Here is a 22939-nt window from a genome sequence, read left to right on the forward strand (position 1 = left end):
CTTTTTAGAGTTTGGAAGCAGGGAGAAGAATGTGACTATCTACTCTCCTTGTTGTATTTTTCCTGTTGTCTACTTCTCCCAAACTCCCTTGGCAGAATTTTTCATCTGTATTCTAAGAGCACCTGTTGTTATTACAGTAATAAATTATTCAATATTTTTTATTAAAGTTGTTTATTTGTATATGTCTCCTTTACTAATATATAAACCCTTTGAGACTGCTTGGAAAAGAACTAACCTATTTTCAATGCCTAAAAGAGGCCCCCACAAGCAAGAAAGGATGACAGCAGTGAAAATGAAGAACTGTGGGTGGATGCGAGACACAAATTTTGAAAGCAAAAATGATAGGACTTGCCGATGAGCTAATATGAGGGGTCCAGGGTAGGATGAAAAATTCATGATGAATTTCTCCCCAACCCTTTGCTAGGCTTATGTGCCTAGTGTATGTACCTTGTCTCTATAGAGACAGCCACTTACCTGAAGACAGTAGCCATAACCATAGCCACTGCTAAGGTCAAAATACTGTGTGGCCTATGGTTTTTGAACCTCCAGTTCAGCCTCAGTAGTATAGAGAAATAAGATAAAATGCTCTTAGACACCTTGCTAAGAGTTCTACACACATTGTTTAATTTAATCTTTGTAACACCTTTTCCTGCACAGCTTTATGGATGAAAATACTCAGGATTAGGAAGTTAAATAACTTGCCCAAGACCACACAGCTAATAACTGACAAAGAAGAATGATTCTACATTTTCAAAGCCACAGTTCATTCCAGCATAACACACTATCCCAGTACCGTCTGGCATGTGGTAGAGGCACAGTAAATGTTTATTGAGTTGATATCTATTGCATTTTAAAGGAAAAGCACTGTCATTGATTAATTCAGTCATTCTTACATAGAAATTTATTGAATACTTATTAAATACCAGGTACACAGTTTTAAGCAGACTGAATACAGAGATTAACAAGATATAGTGTCTGGTATCAAGGGGTTGACAGTCTAATCCTTATCACATGGAGGAATCTATGTGAGTAAATAAATCCGATAAAGTGTTACAGATCCCATAATAGAATTCAAACAAGATCCACTGGGGGCACTGAGGAAGGAATCATTATTTCTGCCTAGAGATGGATCAGGAAATAGTTCATAAAAGCTGAGCCTTGATTGGAAAGTAGGGTCTCCCCTTGTGGCACCAGAGGAGGGAAAGGCAGAGGGAGTGATAGCAACAAAAACATGGAAACATGGAAACCTGAAACAGTCTGCCGTATTGGCAAAGCTGTAAGATGTTCATTGTGGCTGGAACAAAGGAACAGAGACCAGGCAGACGAGGCTGGAGAGACAGGCAAGGGCTGGATCCTGGAGGGCTTTTGAAAATATTAACATATTTGGTAATTTTCCTGGAAGAACTTGCACAGGTACTGTAGGACATTACTTGTATTTAGTTCTTAACATTTGCTGAGTCTTGTCGTGTGTGGCAAGCACTGTGCCAGGTCAAGACTATCCACCACCTACCACGGGTCACAAACTGGTGACTGTTCCAAATTGAAGTGATGTGCAAAAGCAGAAATTAAACACTTGTGTCAGCCGGACACGGTGGCTCACGCCTATAGTCCCAGCACTTTGGGAGGCCGAGGTGGGCGGATCACTTGAGGTCAGGAGTTCCAGACCAGCCTGGCCAACATGGTGAAACCCTGTCTCTACTAAAAATACAAAAATTAGCCAGGCATGGTGGCACGTGCCTGTAGTCCCAGCTACTTGGGAGGCTGAGGCAGGAGAATCGCTTGAACCTGGGAGGCAGAGGTTGCAGTGAGCCGAGAGTGTGCCACTGCACTCCAACCTGGGCAACAGAGTGGGACTCTGTCTCTAAATACATACATAGATACATACATACATCATACATAAAATAAACACTTGTGCGTTGTCTCATTATCGCATGATGGGACGTGACTTGTCACTTTGGCATGACTTGTTCACCCCTCTAGTTTTCACGTAAGTGGGCTTTGCCCTGACTTTTTTGTGACTCTGTTAGCACTGATACATTAGACTTCGTCACTTCTTACATGGAACCCTTAGTTAACCACACACTTCTGCTTTGCCTATCTTACTTACCTTTATTTTGTCAAAAGGAAAGTAAAGTTGCCCTAGACACAACCATAAGCCGTGCCTTCAAACAAGAATGTTATCAAGGTTTGTTCAAGAAACACATTGAAAACTAAGGACAGCTCCAAAACAACAAAAAATGAGAGCAAGTGAAATAAAGGACAAAGATAAAAATAGGTATCAATATGACATTTAGTAAGTGGGCACGTTACATGGTTTTAATCAGGAAAGATTTTTAGAAATAAAAATTGACTGGAGGCCAGGCACTATGGCTCACACCTAAATCCCAGCATTTGGGGAGGCCTAGGCAGGTAGATTGCTTGAGCTCACAAGTTCAAGACTAGCCTGGGCAACATAGTGAAATCCGAACTCTACCATAAATACAAAAATTAGCTGGGCATGGTGATGTGCACCTGTAGTCCCAGCTACTTGGGAAGCCCAGCGAGGCTGAGGCTGCATTGAGCCGTGATCATGCCACTGCACTTCAGCCTGGGTGACAGAGTGAGACCCTGTCTCAAAAAAAAAAAAAAAATACTGAATAGATATTATAAGGGTAGAGATGTGGATTGGTGATGAGGGGAAGGGGTTTCCAGTGGGGTGTGGACTAGGATATACATAGATAGAGATTAGTATGTTGTGTGCTGAGAATGGAAAGATTTGCCTGCGTGAATGCAGAATACAGTGTGCTTTGAGAGTAACTAGAAATGAGGTTAGTGAAAAGCTTAGGAAGTAAAAGTGTGTGATTAATGCTGTGGTAATGGAATAATTTGGAAGACAAGGCTGATATGGAAAACTGAACTTAATTCTGAGGAGGATACGTTTTAGATATAAGTTGAGATCAAAGGGTATCCAATAAGTAATATTCTCTTCCCTGCTCAAGTTCTGAACCAACAGAGACTTAGGACAAAGGAGTAAGGCAGATAGGTGGAGATAAAAATTTCACGTTTATCATTCATAAAGTTGCCATAGGAGAACTGGCTTAAATCTCAGGGCAAGCAGATTTTAAATACTGAACTGCAGGACTTAACAGGTTTATTTGCCCAGCAACACTAGTCTGGGATAGACCTGCCTCCTCACCTGCCTCCTAGCCAACGAAAGGAGCAGAGCAGAACAGGTGCCCCCAAGGGAAAAGGGAGAGAAAAGGGCTGGACTATGCAAGCCTGGTTTCTTCTTCCAAACACACTCATCAGAGAAGTGACTTCACCCCTGACAGCCTGAGTCAGGGATACAACGCCAGGAATATGAAAAATTGGATATTGTCCCATGTGGAAGGAAGCATCAGGAGCAGGGAAAAAAGTTTTCCTCCCCTAGCATTACCTAGCTTTTGTTTCTTAGTGCATTGTTCTTAACCAGTAAGTCTGGGTCAGCCAGGGTTATGACAGTCTCCCTTCCTTCCTCCCTTCCTTCCTCCCTCCCTCCCTCCTTCCTTCCTTCCTTGTATAGCCAGAAACCTCTTAATTTTCATTTTCCTTTTGAATCACCTGTATGAACCTAACACAAGCAATTTAAATGAAGAACTTCACTGGTTTTGTAATGCATGCGTGCTATTTGAAATTCAGCTGCTTTGCAGCTTATATGCAGCGAGTAATTGTTCCACTTTCTGATGTCTAAAAGGCCTGTAGGAAGAAAGTCTGTTTTCCCTGAAGTCTAATCTTTCCTCAGCCATGCCTGCTTAGGAAAAGCTGTGCCGGCATAATTCAAGGTCAAGCAGCAGCCTTCTGTACACTGAAGCCACCCAAGCCCATTAATGCCCTATTCCCTTTGCTGAGGCCAGCACAGCTGGCATTTGCTTGCTAGGCCAGAGCAGCCAGTGTATGCTGAGGCTGCCTGCACAGCTGATATGTAAATGAGCTTTCAATACCAGCATCACCACCACCACCACAACTGTCTGTGGCTTGTTTCTTGATGAGGCCTGCAAAGCCCCCAACCCTTTGCTAAGGCTTATGTGCCTAGTTTATGCAGCCTTGTCTCTATAGAAACAGCCACTTACGTGAAGACAAAGTTGCCATAACTACAGTCACTGCTAAGGTCAAAATACTGTGTGCCTATGGTTTATAAACCTCTAATGCAGCATCAAATAAACCTCTAATGCAGCATCAATAGTTAAAAGCTAGTGTATAACTATAAAAACAACAGTAAAAAGCCTAATAGAAGCTTCTACAAGAAAATACTGTGCCCTCTCATTAAAGTCCAAGGCCCAAAGTCCTGGCCTTAACAGAAGCCTCAAAAATACCACGTGTATTTTACTCCTTTGAATTTTAGTTCGTGTCTATTTATCAAAATTTCGGTGCCACGCACCAGAGGTTAGGGTCTTTGAGACCCAATAAATAGCACTCTCCTTCCCTTGACTGGGCTCTATATTTTCGTCTCCCAAATGTCCTCCTTTTAAAAAGCTAATATGCAGCGAAAAATTGTTACACTTTTCATTTTTCCCTCCTTTTTAAAAGGAGGGCATTTGGGAGACCAAAATACTGTTTCTCTGACTAATAAATCGGTACTGGACTGCCCATTCCCGCTGCCACTGCTATTGTGTGTGCCACTGGGCGGAGGGGCCGGGCTTAAAAAAAAAAAAAAAAAAAAGCTGTATTGGAGAATGTGACACATCTACAGGCCAGTGAACTTAACATTGAACTTCATAATAACACAGACTGACCCACTCACGGGTAGTTGTGAGGGTCCTGTGTTTATGGGTGGAGAAGAGGAGAATGCATGCTTCCCGGGGCAGCTGGTTTCCAAAAGGAAGGAAAAGACAGGGCTGAGCTCCACCTACCTTGTTTCTCCTTTCAAACTCACCATTAAAGTAAGATCCTGTTACCTTCTCTGGAGTGGATTGTGTGCAGGTGTAGAGGAGTCAAAGGTGGAAACTCGGGAGCCAGGAAGAAGCATTCCTGTTTCATAGCATGTCCAGAGGGAAATGGAGATCACTGGGGATCGGACCCTGAAAGAATAAGAATTCAGAGTAGAGAATGTCTTGTGAGTTGGTCATCTCCATGTACTTATTAAGTGCCTATTATATATCAAGTGCAAATACATTATCAGTGAATCCTCAGAATAACTATTATTCCCAAGATTTGGTAGGGAAGCTGAGACTGAGACAAATTGAGTAATTCCCTCAAGGTTACACATCTATAAGTATCCAGGTCTGTTGGACTCTTCAGTGATGGCCACAGCTCCCCCTCCAGGTTCCAGTCACTGCCCCTTCCTCTTCCCCTTCAGGCCTAGCAATAGTAAGGTTCCCCACTGTTGTCAGCCACTGGGTGGTTCAGTAGCCCTTGTTGGTTTCCCTATTTCCATTCTAACATGTTGGAAAACTGAGGGCTGTAGTAGTAGGGAAGGGAAGACTTGGGCCTTGGTAGGCTCTTATTGGGACACGATGGATTTTAAGAAGTGAGTGTAGGGGCAGAAGTCTTAGTTAAAGCCTTGGGTGGAGGGTGATAGCATGGGGGAGGAGAGATGACAGTGTGCAGTGTTGGGGGATAGGGAGGAGGAGTCGGTGAGGGGAAATAGCAGTGATTGTCAAAGAAGGAGAGAACTAAGTTAGCCAGGCAAGTCAAGCTAGAAAAAGACTTAAGAAAAATAGAACAGCCAAATAGGAGAACCCAGAAAGGATGAAAGTAAAAAGATGAAAGCTGAAGGAGAAGCCAGCAAGTTGAGAGCAGTGCCATTTCATAGAAGAAACAACCACTGCCATCCCTTCTTCCTCTCCCGACCTCCTGTCTCCAGTCAGTGCCTTCCACTGGCTTAGCCCAGCCAGCAGCCAGAAGATAAGGAGCCCGATGGTGGTGTCCCCTGGGGCACACAGTCAGGTGGAGAATGGAGCGTGGGTCTAGAGGAAGCAGACAAGTACAGCACCAGACCAAGACGAGTGTGCTGAGCACAGGCCTGCAAGCATGAATGGAGTTCCAAGGAGTTTTTCTGGTTCAGCTATGCCCATAATGCATCATCTATGAAATGCAGTCTCTGTTTCAGTGAAGTAGGAGAACTTAAAGACATCTGTGAAGCAAATTACACATAAAATCTTTCTGGATATGTTATTGAGTTTTTCCAATGCTGTCAACCTAATTTTTATACAAACAGAACTTTTTTTTTTTTTTTTTTTTTTTGCGCAACTGTGATAAATAGGTGAGGGACAAAATCAACCAGAGAAAGCCTGTTTTCACTTGCTGTGAGCATCTGTCATGTGTTTTACAGAGGGGATGGGCAATATTGATTAAGCTGGGAGCGAGTGAATGGTTATCAATTGAGAGCTTCTACTGTACTGATTTTACACTTCACATCACATAAATATGCATTTGTTACCAACAAGACCTTGCTAGGTGGATGAGCAAAGTAGATATTTTGGTAACCCCTTCCCACCCAGTAGATGAGGAAACAGCTTCCTGGAAGTGCCTTCTTAGCCTTGAGTCTTGGCTGGTTATAGAGAAGCCTACACCAAAACAGATCATCAAGTGTTGTGCATTAATAGATTTTTCTTGCACACACAAAAAACATACACTACCAGCATCTTTTTACCTTTTTTTTTTTTGAGACGGGGTCTCACTCTGTTGCCCAGGCTGGAGTGCAGTGGTGTGATCACAGCTCACTGCAGCCTTGACCTCCTGGACTCAACCAGTCCTCCCACCTCAGCCTCTTGAGTAGCTGGGCCCACATACATGTGTCACCACTCCTGGCTAATTTTTGTATTTTGGATAGAGGTGGGGTTTCGCCCCCAGGCTGGTCTTAAACTCCTTAGCTCAAGCCATCCACCTGCCTTGGCCTCACAAATTGCTGGGATTATAGGCATGAGCCACTGCACCTGGCCTTTTTCAGTTTTTATGTTTTGTAGCTATGAGCTTTAGAGTAGCTGATAGGTTTGTAAATATTCGTACCTGTATTATAATGGAGATTTGTGTCATTTGAATAATTATTCTTGAAAAGGGCCAGGAGCAGCGGCTCACACCTGTAATCCCAGCACTTTGGGAGTCTGAGGTGGGCAGATCACGAGGTCAGGAGTTCAAGACCAGTCTAGCCAACATAGTGAAACCCTGTCTCTACTAAAAATACAAAAATTGGCCGGGCGTGGTGGCAGGCGCCTGTAGTCGCAGCTACTTGGGAGGCTGAGGCAGGAGCATCGCTTGAACCCAGGAGGTGGAGGTTACAGTGAGCCGAACTCACACCACTGCACTCCAGCCTGGGTGACACAGCAAGACTCTGTCTCAAAAAAATATATATATATATTCCTCAATAATTACATACGTAGTGAGTTCATGAAAATGTTGCATAAATTTTTAGTAGTTTCCTTTTGGCACATTTTAATTCATAAAATTTTAACAAACTTTTTCTTGACTCATTTTATTCTTTGAGGAAAAGTTAATTACTTTTTACTGTCTTGCCCTATAGTCTCATGTAAAAATAAATGAACTGACATTTAGTTTATTAAGCACATTTCCTAAAAATGAAAAGTGGGGCCAGCCATTATAGTGTACTTTAATTTCAGTTATAAAGAAAGCAGGAACGTTATTCATAAATTATAAGCCCAGGAAACCCTGCCAATTCCAATAGCCTTAGCCTAATACCCAGGCACTGTGACCTGCAGGGGCGGAACAACAGGTGCGCCGCTTTGCTCACTGCCATACTTTCATGCAGGTCAGTGTCTGCTGTAAGAATTTCACCACCACCTCTGCCAAAAGCCAAATAAAATAGGGAAAGAAATCTAGAGCTATTAATGTCCCAATGCTGGAAACCTTTCCTATTTACCCTTCTCCCCCAAGATGGGAAACATTCCCTCCCTGCTTCTCTCCCTCCCTCTTTCTTACCCATCTCTTCTTAAGATGCATGTGCATAGACACACACACACACAAAGTTACTCAAAGTTACTTCACAGTATCTGTGGCCTTATTGAGAGAATTTCAGTCTAAACCTTTGAAAAAAAATTTTTTTGCCCTGAATTCCTTACATACTTTTTTCTTCTCTCTTCTTTTAGGCAGTATTTTTGTGTTTCTGCAGAGTTTTGCACAAAATCTGTTCCCATGCAAACCAATGAGGGAGAAGTATCGGAAGAAAGCAGTTCCAAGGTCAGTAAATTACTAAAAGGTACAGTTTGGGTAGAAATTGAACAGTAGAGGCTGTGGATGAGTAGAATGGGTATTTCATTTTACATGACTGTAAAAATTCGATTGATTTAAATTAGAACCTAAGATTGAGAAATATTTTTTCTTTTCAGTATACTTTTTAATCCTATATGCTAATTTAAACAATTTTACTGAACTAGAGAACTTTATAATTTATTTTTAGAACACTAATACTATGTCTTTTAAAGTTTGTTACGAAAGTTACTATAGGCTTATAAAAAATCAGAAGCATATAAAGTCAGGAGTCAAAGCTGGTCCCCTGTTCCTGCTGCACAGAGGCAGTCACTGATAATTTTTAGGTGTTTTTCTATTACAAATTTTGTTTTGTTTTATTGTAGATTCAGAGGTACACGTGCAGGTTTGTTGCATGGGTATGTTGTATGATGCTGAGGCTTGGGGTACAAATGATTCCATCACTCAGGTAGTGAGCATAGTACCCAAGAGCTTGTCTTTGAACCCTTGTTCCCTTTCCTCCCTCTCCCTTTTGGAGTCCCCAGTGTCCACCGTTTCCATCTTTATGTCCACATGTACCCAGTGTTTAGCTCCCACTTACAAGTGAGAACATGCAGCACTTGGTTTTCTGTTTCTGTGTTAACTCATTTAGGATAATGGCCTTCAGCTGTATCCATGTTGCTGCGAAGGACGTTATTTAATTCTTTTTTTTTTTTTTTTTTAGACTGGGCCTGGCTCTATTGCCCAGGCTGGAGTGCAGTCATACGATCTTGACTCATTGCAGCCTCTGCCTCCCAGGCTCAAACCATCCTCCCACCTCAGCCTCCTGAGTAGGTGGGACTACAGGTGCACACCACCAAACCTGGCTAATTTTTGTATTTTTTGTAAAGACGGGGTCTCACTTTCTTGTCCAGGCTGGTCTTACACTTCTGAGCTCAAGCACTCCACCCGCCTAGGTCTCCCAAAGTCCTGGGATTACAGGCATGAGCCACCATGCCTGGATGATTTAATTCTTTTTTATGGCTACGTATTATAAATTTTTGAATGGTAATTTGTTTGCTTTGTTTTTTCAATCTAAAGCCTAAGGAATGTTATCATCATCAAATCTTGTATGTAAATATATATAATAAATAAAATAAAAATAAATATATATGAATCCTACATATAAATCCTATATATAAATATTTATCTATATTTTTGTCTATATCTGGCTCCATGTGCTGATTTTCCTTGGCTGCTTCTTAACATGGTTACATGAGACCCTTAGTATTACTTTTACTTCCCTCTCTGTCCATTCAGAATTGTCTGTAGCTCTTCCTGGGAGCTGTGAAAACAACTCTTTCAGTTTCTTTATGAATGCCCCTCTACAGGGCTACGATCTAGTCCGTGGCTTGGGTGGAGGGACAGATGTCATCCTGTCCTCTTGGTTTTCCTTTCCCATCTCACCAGATTTCTTTCTTCTTTCTGTAGCCAAAGCAGAAGCTTATAGATTTTCATCAGACTCATCTAGACCCTGAATCTCATGTAGGGTTAGTCAGAGCCTGTGAGGTACACACACGATCTAGGAATCTCCCTCACACACACACACAGAGGCAAACATACCCGGGACACCCAAGATACACACACCCCAGAATTTCTGAGGTACATATACAGCCTTCCCCAAGATCCTAATTTACTAATTTATAGTGAAATATAATGTTAAGGAAGATTGGGGCTCATGCCTGCAATCCCAGCACTTTGGGAGTCTGAGACGGGCAGATTGCTTGAGCTCAAGAGTTCGAGACCAGCCTAGGCAACATGATGAAACACTGTCTCCAAAAAAATACAAAAATTAGTTGGGCATGGTGGTGCATGCCTGCAGTCCCAGCTACTCAGGAGGCTGAGGTAGGAGGATCATTTGTACCCAGGGACGTTGACGCTGCAGTGAGCTGTGATCATGCCACTGCACTCCAGCCTGGGCAGCAAAGCCAGACCCTGTCTCAAAAAAAGGAAGATTGGATTTCTGGCTAGTACATTTTCTCCCTGGAAAGATAAGGTATGATTGGGAGATTGCTTGGTGAACATGTAATTAGACCAGTATAGAATATATTACTGTGCCATAAGCTCAGTTTTCAACTTCTTTTTGGAAAAATAAATGACTAGCTTTCTTGATTTTTCAATTACTGAAGTTTATCAGTTCAGAATGAATTAGACTCAAGAATAAGAGAACATTCTTTTTATACTTGCACTAAGTGGATGCTTCTGTTATAAATTAGATTACAACTTTAACTTCATCAGCCTTAGTTTAACTCAGGTTCTTATGTTTTACCTCTTGATGTTTGCTTTTGTTTAAAATCTTATATTTGGAGGCTGATCTCATCTCGCAGGGGTCAGTCCATTCTCCCCCTCCGAGGGTGTAAATCAATCAGTCAATAAAATCTTATATTTGGAATGATTTAATGTATGGCTGGAATTTGTCACTTTGCTGTGGTTATATAGTTTGTGGATGTCTGTTAACAGAAGGCCATTAGGAAAGGTAGCAGGTTTTGAGGAAAAGTAGAGAATTTTTTTACTAAAAAGTGATTTTCAGCTAAATTTATTTTTGTTCAATATTTTTTTTTTGAGACCGGATCTTGCTCTGTCACCAAGTCTGGAGTGTGGTGGTATGATCACGGCTCACGGCTCACTACAGACTCAACCACCCAGCCTCAAGCAATTCTCCCACCTCAGCCTCCCAAGTAGCTGGGACCACAGGCGTGTGCCACCACACCTGGCTCTCTTTTTTTTTTTTTTTTTTTGGTAGCGACAGAGTCTTGCTGTGTCGCCCAGGCTAGTCTCAAACTGCTGGGCTCAAGTGATTCTCCTGCCTCAATCTCCCAAAGTGCTGGAATTATAGGTGTAAGGCACTGCACCTGGCCTTCAATAAATAATTCTTAAGCATGTGTTATCATGGGATACAACAGTGAACCAAAAATACATAGTTCCTACTCTCAAGGTGGTTTCATTTTAGTGGGAGACATGAATAAATATAAATAAAGATAATAATTATAGATGATGGTAAGTACTATGAAAAAAATAAAGCCATGTCATGCAGGGCAGCTGGGAGGAAGAGCGTAGCTAGTCAAGGAAGGTCTCTCTGAGAAGGGGACATTTCAGCTGAAGCTAATGGGCAAGGGAGCCAGCTGTGTGGAGAGCTGGAGCAACAGTTTTCTGGACACAGGAAACAGCTGCAAAAGCCCTTGGCCTCTTCCAAGAACTCTCAGAAACCAAGTGTGACAGGAGGTTAGAGAGAGCGGCAGAGACCTTGCAAGACCTCAGAGGCCACAGTGTGCAACGTGGACCTATTCTCCATGCCTAGGGCAGCCATTGAAGGCTGTTCACTCCAGGAGTGATGTGATGTGTAGGGTTTGCATTTTAAGAGATGGCTCTGGCTGCTGTCTGGACAGTGGATTGGAAAGAGGTAAGAGTGGAAGCAGGGAGCCTGGTGAGAAGGCACGTGCAGCCGTTCGGGTAGGACTACATTCCTGGGTGTTACTGGAAGTGGAGCAAAGACAGACTTGAGGTGTATTTTGGTACCAAAACTGATGTGACTCGAGGATGGATTGGGATCCTTTTGCATCATAGAAATCAAAAGGGGAATTTCAAGAGAACGGCTCACTCAGTAACTTCAGATGCTGCCAAGAATCAAGGAGGTTGACAAGTGAGAAAAGACACCTGGATTTGTTTAAGAACTAATTAAAGAGAAAGGATAGGAGAAAACTTTCTGTGGGGCGACGGAGATGTTCTGTGTCTGATAGGGGTGCAACTGTTTATAATTACAATAAAAATAGTTACAGTGTAGGTAAGTTTTATGTGGTGAAACTGACATAATCAAATGGAGTGGAGAATACATGGAAGTATAGATGAAGCAGGAATGGCAGAATGTTGGCAACTATTGAAGTGTTGTGATGGGTACATAGGAGTTTATTTGTATTTACTTTGTCCATGTTTTAAATTTTCTATGGTAGTTTCTAAAAGAACTTACTGGTGTTCAAGGGTGCCATTTAATTGGAGTAGGAGGTGCAGAAACCAAATGTTATGGGTTAAAGAGAAATTAAATGATTTTTTAAAATGAGTTATGACTATAGTCCACCACCCAATTTTAGGACATTTGGAAATAAATGGAAGAGAGAACAATGATAAGGAGGATTAAGTTCAAGTGAAAGATTTTTTTAAATGGAAGAGGACTATGCATGTTTGAGAAAAGAGGGAAGAAATGAGTGGAGGAAGGCAGAGTGCAGTTAGAAAAAGGTTTCTCAGATTCCCAGGCTTAACAGGCCTCGTACTGCAGTAATGCCTGAGCTCAGGCCCAAATCCTGCTCTTCTGACTCTTGTTTAGTGGCGGAGGGAGTTTTGGAGGAGGAAAGAAAGAAAGAAAGTGTGTTCAGCTTTTCTTTGTATTGCCTTCGAAAGAGGAGTCATTGTAGTCGGGAGAGTGTAGAGTACACAACTGAAGACTTGAAATGACAAGTTTCGATTTCCTATTAAGAGGAAGGGCTTGGAATTGCAATTGTGGAGAAGGTGCTAAGAATAGTTAACAAATGAATAAAGGGTCAATATGGTTTACAAAATATCCAGGTAAGTTGTGCAAGTATAAATCAGGAGCCCTTATGGATGGGCAGGGTTGGTATAGAAGTCTTTTTTTTTTTTTTTTTGAGATGGAGTCTCGCTCTGTCACCCAGGCTGGAGTGCAGTGGTGCGATCTCGGCTCACTGCAAGCTCCACCTCCCGGGTTCACGCCATTCTCCTGCCTCAGCCTCCCGAGTAGCTGGGACTTGACAGGCACCTGCCACCACGCCCGGATAACTTTTTGTATTTTTTAGTACAGACGGGGTTTCAGCATGTTAGCCAGGAAGGTCTCGATCTCCTGACCTCGTGATCCGCCTGCCTCAGCCTCCCAAAGTGCTGGGGTTACAGGCTGAGCCACCGTGCCCGGCCCGGTATAGAAGTCTTATTGGAGGAAGTGAATTTTGCTGTTCCTCTTGAAGAGTGTTCTCTGAAACTGTGCAGCATCTTCTGTAACATTTTCTTGGAGAGAGATGTTTATTGAAGTTCAGAGATGGATTAGCATTATATATTCTTTGGGAGTTGGGAAATGTAGACTTTGACCTCTTGAGTTTAGGGATTTTTTTTTCTCTGCCAGAAAGATATAAAGCAGGTGACGGTTTCTAAAAGACTGCTGTAAACAGATTATAGATCATTCCTGAATTATGTACAAGCGTTCTATTTTTCCTTATTTTTGCCTCCTTTCCTCCCCTCCTCTCTCCTGATTAATTCAGCAAATATTTATTGAGCACCTACTGTGTGCTAGGAACTGTGTTGGGTGTTGATACACAGAATTGACCCCTTAAACTATTATTTATTCTTTGTTTTAATTCTTGGAGCTCCAACCATTTAAAGTGGAGGCAGGAAGAAAGAATGTTAAATTTCACATCAGTTTAGAACGAGCTTTTTTTCCCTGAATGGTCACCAGATTGCAATTTTGTATGACCTAACAAATTTCTCAAAGAGAGTTCTGCTATTGTTGTGAAAGCTTCTACTGTAAATGCTGAAGGAAGACAAGTTGACAGAGTTATTGTTAATGTAAAACTTCAGACGCCTCTGAACATATCCTTTGGAGGAACAGTGAATATTTCTTACATTTTTCCCAAGGACCACTTCAGGGCTTATTTAGTTTTTCTGCTGTGTATGTGAGAGATAAAATTGAATCAAATTAACAGAGTTACCCATGGATCTGTCTTACTGTTCCACATTTTTAGAGGTTAAATATGAAAATTATGTTCTGTGACTGGGTGCAGTGGCTCACGCCTGTAAACCCAGCAGTTTGGGAGGCCAAGGCGGGCAGATGACTTGAGGTCAGGAGTTTGAGACTAGCATGGCCAACATAGCGAAACACCATTTCTACTAAAAATACAAAAATTAGCTGGGCCTGTTACCGTGCGCCTGTAATCCCAGCTGTGCCTGTAATCCCAGCTACATGGGAGGCTGAGGCAGGAGAATCACTTGAACCCAGGAGGCAGAGGTTGCAGTGAGCCAAGATCACACCACTGCACTCCAGCCTGGGTGACAGTGTGAAACTCCATCTCAATAAATACAATACAAAATACAATACAAATACAATATAATACAGTACAGTACAGTACAATACAATACAATACAAATACAATAGAAAAATTTGCCAGGCATGGTGACGTGCACCTGTAGTCCCAGCTACTCAGGAGGCTGAGGCAGGAGAATTGCTAGAACCTGGGAGGCAGAGGTTGCAGTGAGCCAAGATCATGCCCCTGTACTCCAGTCTGGGCAACAGAGCGAGACTCCATCTCAAAAAAAAAAAAAAAAAAAGTCTGGACGTGGTGGCTCAACCTGTAATCCCAGCACTTAGGGAGGCCGAGGTGGGTGGATCACAAGGTCAGGAGATTGAGACCATCCTGGCTAACACAGTGAAACCTTGTCTCTACTAAAAATACAAAAAAATTAGCCAGGCGTGGTGGTGGGCGCCTGTAGTCCCAGCTACTCGGGAGGCTGAGGCAGGAGAATGGCGTGAACCTGGGAGGCGGAGCTTGCAGTGAGCCGAGATCACACCACTGCACTCCAGCCAAAAAAAAAAAAAAAAAAAAAAAAAATTCTGTAAAAAGTCTTTGATAACATAGGAAATCCAGAGGCATGGATATGTATGTATTTCATTGGCCTGATTCTCATAGAGAGAAACTCATGTGACCTGTTTTATTTGGCATTTATGTGCTTGTATTAACACACTGATCTGAATACAGATACTATTTTATCTGTCACATGTGGCTTTGACTGGTTAAATGTAATGCTTATTTTTCTTAGTGCCTGGTTTTGCTATCACATAGTGGAACTGTACATTACTCGGAGGTTTCAGCTCTATTGTGGATTTACTGACACATGCTGGAACTAAGCTGTTTATTTGTATCATCTCTTCTTTTTATTGAGATATTATCAAAAGTGATATATTTTTATCGTCATTCAGTTTATTTAATTCAACAAACATTTATTGGGCACCTACTAGTTGCTGATGTCGTAGGTACAGGCATACAAAGTTATTTATGTAAGACATGGTCTCTGCATTTTGGGCACTTTTAACCTAGTTGAGGGAGGTAACCATACCATACAGGCTATGATACTGATATTAAATATGTGCCTAGGTCAAAGCAGTGAATTCTTTCTGGAAGGAAGCTCCACAATGGAGAGGGAACACTTGAACTAGGCATTGTAGAAAGAAGAGTTTCATGGTTTTTATTGGTTTGTTGGACAGGTGACGGGGAGAAGGCTATTATATGCAGAGGGAACTGTGTATAGCATACAAGGGGTAATGTGCCGGGCACAGTGGCTCACGCCTGTAATGCCAACACTTTGGGAGGCCGAGGAGGCGGATCACCTGAGGTTGGGAGTTCGAGACCAGCCTGACCGACATGGAGAAACCCCGTCTCTACTGAAAATACAAAAAATTAGCCAGGCGTGGTGGCATGTGCCCATAAGCCCAGCTTCTCGGGAGGCTGAGGCAGGAGAATCGTTTGAACCCAGGAGGCAGAGGTTGTGGTGAGCCGAGACCGTGCCATTGCACTCCAGCCTGGGCAACAAGAGCAAAACTCCGTCTCAAAAAAAAAAAAAAAAAAATAGGTAATATGTGATGGGAGATGGTGAAAAATGTGAGTGTGTTTCAGATATCTTCGTGTCTGTTACATCACATCAAAACTTAGTGGTTTAAAACCACCATCGTAACCTCCTGAGTAGAATAATTCCAAAAAGTTTAGTAAATACTCTATCCTCAAGGATGTGGAGCATAACTTTCCACTCCTTAAGTGTGGATTCACACAGTGGAGAACCCTAAAGTCAGGCAATCAAGGTCAACATCAACAGTGATAAGTCATTTTTATAGTTTGTACGCTTGGTACGATGTGAGGAAATGGCACTTCAATTTCTAGTTGTCTTCCCTAAAATCCATTATCCCAGTCTAATCATGAGAAAAACATCAGACAAATTCCATTAGAGGGATGTTCTGCAGAATAGCTGATCAGCACTCCTGAAAACTCAAGGAAAACTGAGAAAAATCTGAGGAACTGTCACAGCCAAGAGACAGCTAAGGAGACATGATGACAATGTAATGTGGTATTCTGGATGGGATCCTGGAACATTAGGTAAAAACTAAGCAAATTTAATGAAGTATGGAGTTTAGTTAATGTATCGGGTTGGGGGGCTACGGGAGGGATAGCATTAGGAGAAATAACCTAATGTAGGTGACGGGTTGATGGATGCAGCAAACCACCATGGCACATGTATACCTATATAACAAACCTGCATGTTCTGCACATGTATCCCAGAACTTAAAGTTTAATAAATAAATAATAATGTGTCAATATTGGTTCATGAATTGTGACAAATGTGCTAAGGTAACATGTTACTAACAGCAGAAACTGCATTCAGATAAATGGACTATCTTCCTAATTTTTCTGTAAATCTAAACCTGTTCTAAAAAATAACATTTTCATATATTTTTAAGACTCCATCACCAAGGCAGCCTTTTATTTCTCATAATTCTGTGTTTTCCTGGGCTCAGTAGGGCAGTTGTTCTCTTCCAAAGTGGTATTGGCTGGAGTTACAGTCACCTGGAGGCCCAATTGGCCAGAAATGCCTGAAAGGGCCCACTCACAGGGCTGGCAGTTGGTGTTGGCTGTCAGCTAGGAGACCAACTTGAGGCTATTGACCCAAGATTCTCCTCCATATGACCTCTGCATGCCTTGGGTTTCTCACAGCATGGTGGCAGGGATTCAGGAGGCAGCATTCCAACTGTGCAGGAGCTGCAGACACCTTAAGCCCAGCCTTAGAAGTCACCCAGCTTTGCTTCTTCCCCAGTCTGTTGAATTAAAGCAAGTCACAGGACCATCCCAGACTCACGGGGAGGAGAAACAGACCCCACCTTTCAGTGGGGAGACTGACCTTAAATATGAGGTCATCTTTAATCCACCACACAGCAACTAGAGTGTTGAGTGCCAGGGAAGCGGGGGCATGGCAGAGCCCAGATTATCTTAGTCTGTAGAGTTTCAAGAATAGACAACAGATTAAACAAATTTATTTTATTTTTATTTTAGCAACCTTATTGACACCTTGAAGTAGGAGATTTTTATTTGTTTAGTAGAAACATGTTCTTGCTCTGTTGCCCAAGCTGGAGAGCAGTGGTGTGATGATGGCTTACTGAAACCTTGAATTTAATGGGCTCAAGTGATCTTCCCACCTCAGCCTCTGGAATAGCTGAGACTACAGGTCTGACTAGTTTTTCTTACTTTTTTTGTAGAGACTGGGTCTCACTATGTTGACCAGGCTGGCCTCAAACTTCTGGCTCAAGTGATCCTCCTGCCTTGGCCTCCCAAAGTGCTGAGATTACAGGTGGGAGCCACTGCAGCCAACCAAAGCAGCAGATTTTTAAAGCAGGGAAATGAGATGTACATTTTACTTTATGATTTGCTGTGTTAGGATAAATGGTGTTGATGTAGAGAGGGTAGACTAGAATATTGTGTCTTTACACTCAGATTCTCTAAAAGAAAAGAGAATTTAATAGGCCTACTTCAGCCTGTGGACTGATTTCCATTGGGTCCTGAGTTCTCAGAAGTTAGGAGAGCAAGAACCATAGGTGAGGAAGTAGATCCCATAGAAGGTCAAATGAATTGGGAGGCGAGGACTGGCATTTCTGGGACCATCTCCAGACCTGATGTAATCTTTATGGTTCTTAACAAAGATAGATTAAAATGCTTAAACTCTGTAGCCATTTCTCACTTTAAATGTAATGTAACTTAGGTCGATATTCTAAATGAGCTGGTGTTAGCTTACTTGATTCTGTAGCTCTAGACTTGAAATGTTCATTTTTTAAGTGAAATCTAAAACAGATATAGTAAAATTTGTTATAGAGCTGAGCCGTTGGGTGTTTGTGATCATATTCTCTGTACCTTTGTGTATATTTATCTTGTGTGTGTGTGTGTGTGTGTGTGTGTGTGTGTGTGTGTGTGTATACATTTTTTTTTTTTTTTTGAGGCAGAGTCTTGCTCTGTCGCCTAGGCTGGAGTATAGTAGCCTGAACACAGCACATTGCAGCCTGAACCTCTTGGGCTCCAAGGGATCCTCCTGCCTCAGCCTCCTGTGTAGCTGGGACCATAGGCACGTGCCACCACACCGAGCTAAATTTTTTTTTTTTAACTATTTTTGTAGAGACATGGTCTCACTATGTTGCCTAGGCTGGTCTTGAACTCCTGGGCTCAAGAGAGCCTCCCACCTTAGCCTCCCAAAGTGTTGAGATTACAGGCATGAGCCACCATGCCTGGCCTGTATATTTAAGTATTTATAATAAAACAATAAAAGTAAGCTCTAGGGTTTCAAATTTATAGCTATAGATTTAAGTACCCACGTGTTTCTACTAATTACTGCAAATAAATATTTACTGAATCAGGAAGCTTAACATTTTAGGTGTTAATATAACATTCTTTATCGTTATCAAAGGTAACAAGTAAACGTAGTCTTTGTCTACAGAGAATAAAGTGATCTGTTGATTTGCTTAACATTAAAGATAGTTAAATAGGGTAATTTAGACATAAAATACACAGTAGTATTTGAATGATCTGTTTTAATTGGTTTCATTGACAAAGAACTGCAAGATCTGTTCTTAATATTAAGTGCTCATTTAGTCAAGAAAAGTGTTACACAGGAGTATTTTAGGAACATGGTGATTTGTTTTGTTTGTGTTTTGGCAGAGGATGCAGAGAAAGAAGATTTACACATAGTTTAATAAAGTCTTTTGCTTTCCAAAGCTTAGGCTATCTCTACTTTAGGCTGAATCTGCTTTAGCAAGTGATAACAAGATTTCATGGATTTTGGTATTCTAAGAGCAGATTGGAAAAGCAAACATGCAGCGCAAGTGCTTTCCCCATTTGTTTACATAGCTGGTAAGCAACATCATTTGAGTTGGACTCCAGGTCTGTCTGACTCCAGAGGCCATAGTAGTTCAATACTCCATCCTGGACAAGTTACACGGCAGAGTAATCAACTGTTTCCTTAGGTCAGATAAACTTACTGGAAAAGTCACCTGGGTATAGAAGAATCCCTAAGAAGGGACAGGGTGCTTTGTGCATATTCAGAGCCACACATTTCTCTGGAGAAGAGATGGTTAGAGCATTGAGAGATGTCTGTGAGACCCTGGAGACGGGGTTAGAAGCAGAATCCCTGCAGGCAATAGGGAACTATTGAAGGATGTTAAGCAGGGGAGAAACCTGATGATCTGATGCATATTTTAGAAAGACTGACCTGCCGGGCCCGGTGGCCCACACCTGTAATCCTAGCACTTTGGGAGGCCGAGGCGGGTGGATTACTTGAGGTCAGGAGTTCCAGACCAGCCTGGCCAACATGGTGAAACCGCGTCTCTACTAAAAATACAAAAGTTAGCCGGGCATGGTGGCAGGTGCCTGTAATCCCAGCTACTTGTGAGGCTGAGGCAGGAAAATTGCTTGAACTGGGAGGCAGAGGTTGCAGTGAGCCGAGATCACGCCACCACACTCCAGCCTGGACAACAAAGCTAGACTCTATCTCAAAAAAAAAAAAAAAAAAGAATGACCTGGCAGGAGTGTGGAGAAATGATTACCAACAGGCTGTAAAATGGAGACAGGGAGACCAGTTAGGAGTCCCCTCAAGAAGACTGAGGAAGGCTTGAAATCAGGCAGTAACAGTGGTCTGCAGAGGAGGGGACTGACAGGAGGAGCATACAGGAAGGATGGGATGAGAGCACAAATCTGCAAAGAGTGGGTTGAATGATACCATGTAAAATATGAGATAGAGCAAGGTATTGGATGTAGCTATTGTTACTGTTATTATTATTATTATTTTTGAGACAGAGTCTCGCTCTGTTGCCCAGACTAGTGTGCAGTGGTATGATCTCAGCTCACTGCAACCTCTGCCTCCCAGGCTCAGGAGATTCTCCTGCCTCAGCCTCTTGAGTAGCTGGGATTACAGGCACACACCACCATGCCCGGCTAATTTTTGTATTTTTAGTAGAGACGGGGTTTCGCTATGTTGGCCAGACTGGTCTCGAATTCCTGACCTCAGGTGATCCGCCTGCCTCAGCCTCCCAAAGTGCTGGGATTACAGGCGTGAGCCGCCACGCCTGGCCTGTTATTGTTATTTTTAACTGGGTGTGGATTTTGAAATACTGAGGCACCTGCAGGCAGCCCAGGTAAAACTAATTAGTAGGCATTTTAGAGCTCAGTAGAGAGAGAGGACATCAAGATACATATTAGTAGTTCTCAGCATATAGGAACAGATGAGGCCTGGGAGATGAGAAAAGGCTCAAGTATAGAACTGTAGGAACTATTTCAGACTGTGTCCAACCTGAGCATGGATAAGAATTCGCTTTCTCAAAGTACCAAAACAAAACAAAACCCCAAACAGCAATTCAAAGTACTAAAAAAAAAAGTAAAAATAAAGGTAAATTAAGGAAAGAAAAGAATTAGCTTGGATGTTCTTTCCTTTTCCTTTTCAGCAGCTTTATTAAGGTATATTTTACATCCCATAAAACTTACCCATTTATAGTATACAGCTCAATGGTTTTCAGTGTATTCACAGAGTTGTACTACCATCACTGCCATCTAATTTAAGAACATTGTCATTACTCCAAAAAGAAACTGTATCCATTAGCAGTCACTCTCTATTCCCTTTCCTCCCAGGCACAGGCAACCACTAATCTTTCCATCTCTGTAGAATTACCTATTCTGAACATTTCATATAAATAGAATCATACAGTATGTTTTCCTTCTGTGTGAGATTTCTTTCAGTTAGCATCATGTTTTCAAGGCTATCCATGTTACAGCACATTATCAGTGCCTCAGTCCTTTGAATGGCTGAATAATATACCCTATTGCATGGATGTACGCATTTTCTTTTTGGTTTTTTTTTTGTTTGTTTTTTTTGTTTTTTTTTTGAGATGGAGTATTGCTCTGTGGCCCAGGCTGGAGTGCAGTGGTGCGATCCTGGCTCACTGCAGCCTCTGCCTCCTGGGTTCCAGTGATTCTCCTGCCTCACCCTCCTGGGTAGCTGGGATTACAGGCGCATGCTGCCACGATTTTTGCATTTTTAGTAGAGACAGGGTTTCAACATGTTGGCCAGGCTGGTCTCGAACTCCTGACCTCAGGTGATCCACCTGCCTCGGCTTCCCAAAGTGCTGGGATTACAGGCGCAAGCCACCACGCCTAGCCACACCTGGCTAATTTTTGTATTTCTAATAAAAGTCTGCAGTACATCTCCCTAATAAAAGTCTCATATCCAGAGTATGTAAAGAATTACCAAAAATCAGTTAGAAAAGGTCAGACAACTCAAAAATGTGCAAAAGACTAGGCATTTCACAAAATAAGGCATCCAAATGGTTATGAAAACATAGATGTTCAACATTATTCATGAGCGAAATGCAAATTAAACCTATAATGTAATGCCATTATACACTCACCAAAATGACTACAGTTCAAAAGACTAATAATACCAGGTGTTGGGCAAGAATGTGGAGCAACTGGAACTTTTAGACATTGTTGGAAGGAGTGTAAATGACACAACCACTTAAAGAACTGTTTCGTAAGCTTCTAAATAATGTTAAACGAACTTCCACCCTATAAGGCAGACATTCTCTTAGGTGTATACTCCATAGAAATGACTGCATAGATTTGCAAAAACACATTATGTGAAAATGCTCATGGCAGCTTTATTTATAGCAGCTCCAAACTGGAAATAGCCAGCTGTCTATCTGATCTGAAACTCCTGGGCTGAAGTGATCCTCCAGTCTTGGCCTCCCAAAGTGCTGGGATTACAGGCATGAGCTACTCAGCCTAGGCTTAATGATTAATTAAGTTTGTTTAACATTATTTAGAAGCTTATGAAACAGTTCTTTAAGTGGTTGTACCATTTTACACTCCTTCCAGCAACGTCTAAAAGTTCCAGTTATAGACAAATTATAGTTTGTCTGTGCAATGGAACACTACTAAGTTTAAAAATTGAGCTCTTGGCTGGGCGCAGTGGCTCACGCCTGTAATCCCAGCACTTTGGGAGGCCGAGCTGGGTGGATCACAAGGTCAGGAGATCGAGACCATCCTGGCTAACACGGTGAAACCCCATCTCTACTAAAAATACCAAAAATTAGCCGGGCGTGGTGGCGGGCGCCTGTATTCCCAGCTACTCGGGAGAATGAGGCAGGAGAATGGCATGAACCAAGGAGGCAGAGCTTCCAGTGAGCCGAGATTGTGCCACTGCACTCCAGCCTGAGCGACAGAGTGAGACTCTGTCTCAAAAAAAAAAAAGAAAGTGAACTCTTGATCAGTGTAACAACATGGATAAATCTCAGAAACATTATACCGAGTGAAAAAAGATAGATATAAAAGTGGTACATACTTGGCCAGGCACGGTGGCTCACGCCTGTAATCTTAGCACTTTGGGAGGCCAAGGCGGGTGGATCATGAGGTCAGGAGATCGAGACCATCCTGGCTAACACGGTGAAACCCCCTCTCTACTAAAAATACAAAAAAAAATTCTCTGGGCATGGTGGCAGATGCCTGTAGTCCCAGCTACTCGGGAGGCTGAGGCAGGAGAATGGCATGAGCCTGGGAGGCAGAGCTTGCAGCGAGCTGAGATTGCACCACTGCACTCCAGCCTGGGCGACAGAGCAAGACTCCGTCTCAAAAAAAAAAAAAAAAAAAAGTGGTACATACTGTCAGATCCCAGT

General features: G+C 42.3%; 1 protein-coding gene across 4 annotated transcripts in view; it reads left to right on the forward strand.

The window, feature by feature from the left end:
* TNRC6B (trinucleotide repeat containing adaptor 6B) overlaps nucleotides 1-22939 on the forward strand; it is a 291806-nt gene that overhangs the window by 74696 nt on the left and 194171 nt on the right. For all 4 annotated transcript variants that reach the window (XM_032139790.2, XM_032139793.2, XM_058431283.1 and 1 more), the window contains exon 3: nucleotides 8061-8151. In XM_032139790.2, the coding sequence (XP_031995681.1) occupies nucleotides 8107-8151 (45 nt within the window). In that variant the 5' untranslated portion in view covers nucleotides 8061-8106. The remainder of the gene's footprint in view (nucleotides 1-8060; nucleotides 8152-22939) is intronic.

The sequence above is a fragment of the Hylobates moloch genome, unplaced genomic scaffold (assembly GCF_009828535.3).
Source record: "Hylobates moloch isolate HMO894 unplaced genomic scaffold, HMol_V3 SCAFFOLD_19, whole genome shotgun sequence".
Classification (NCBI taxonomy): Eukaryota; Metazoa; Chordata; class Mammalia; order Primates; family Hylobatidae; genus Hylobates; species Hylobates moloch.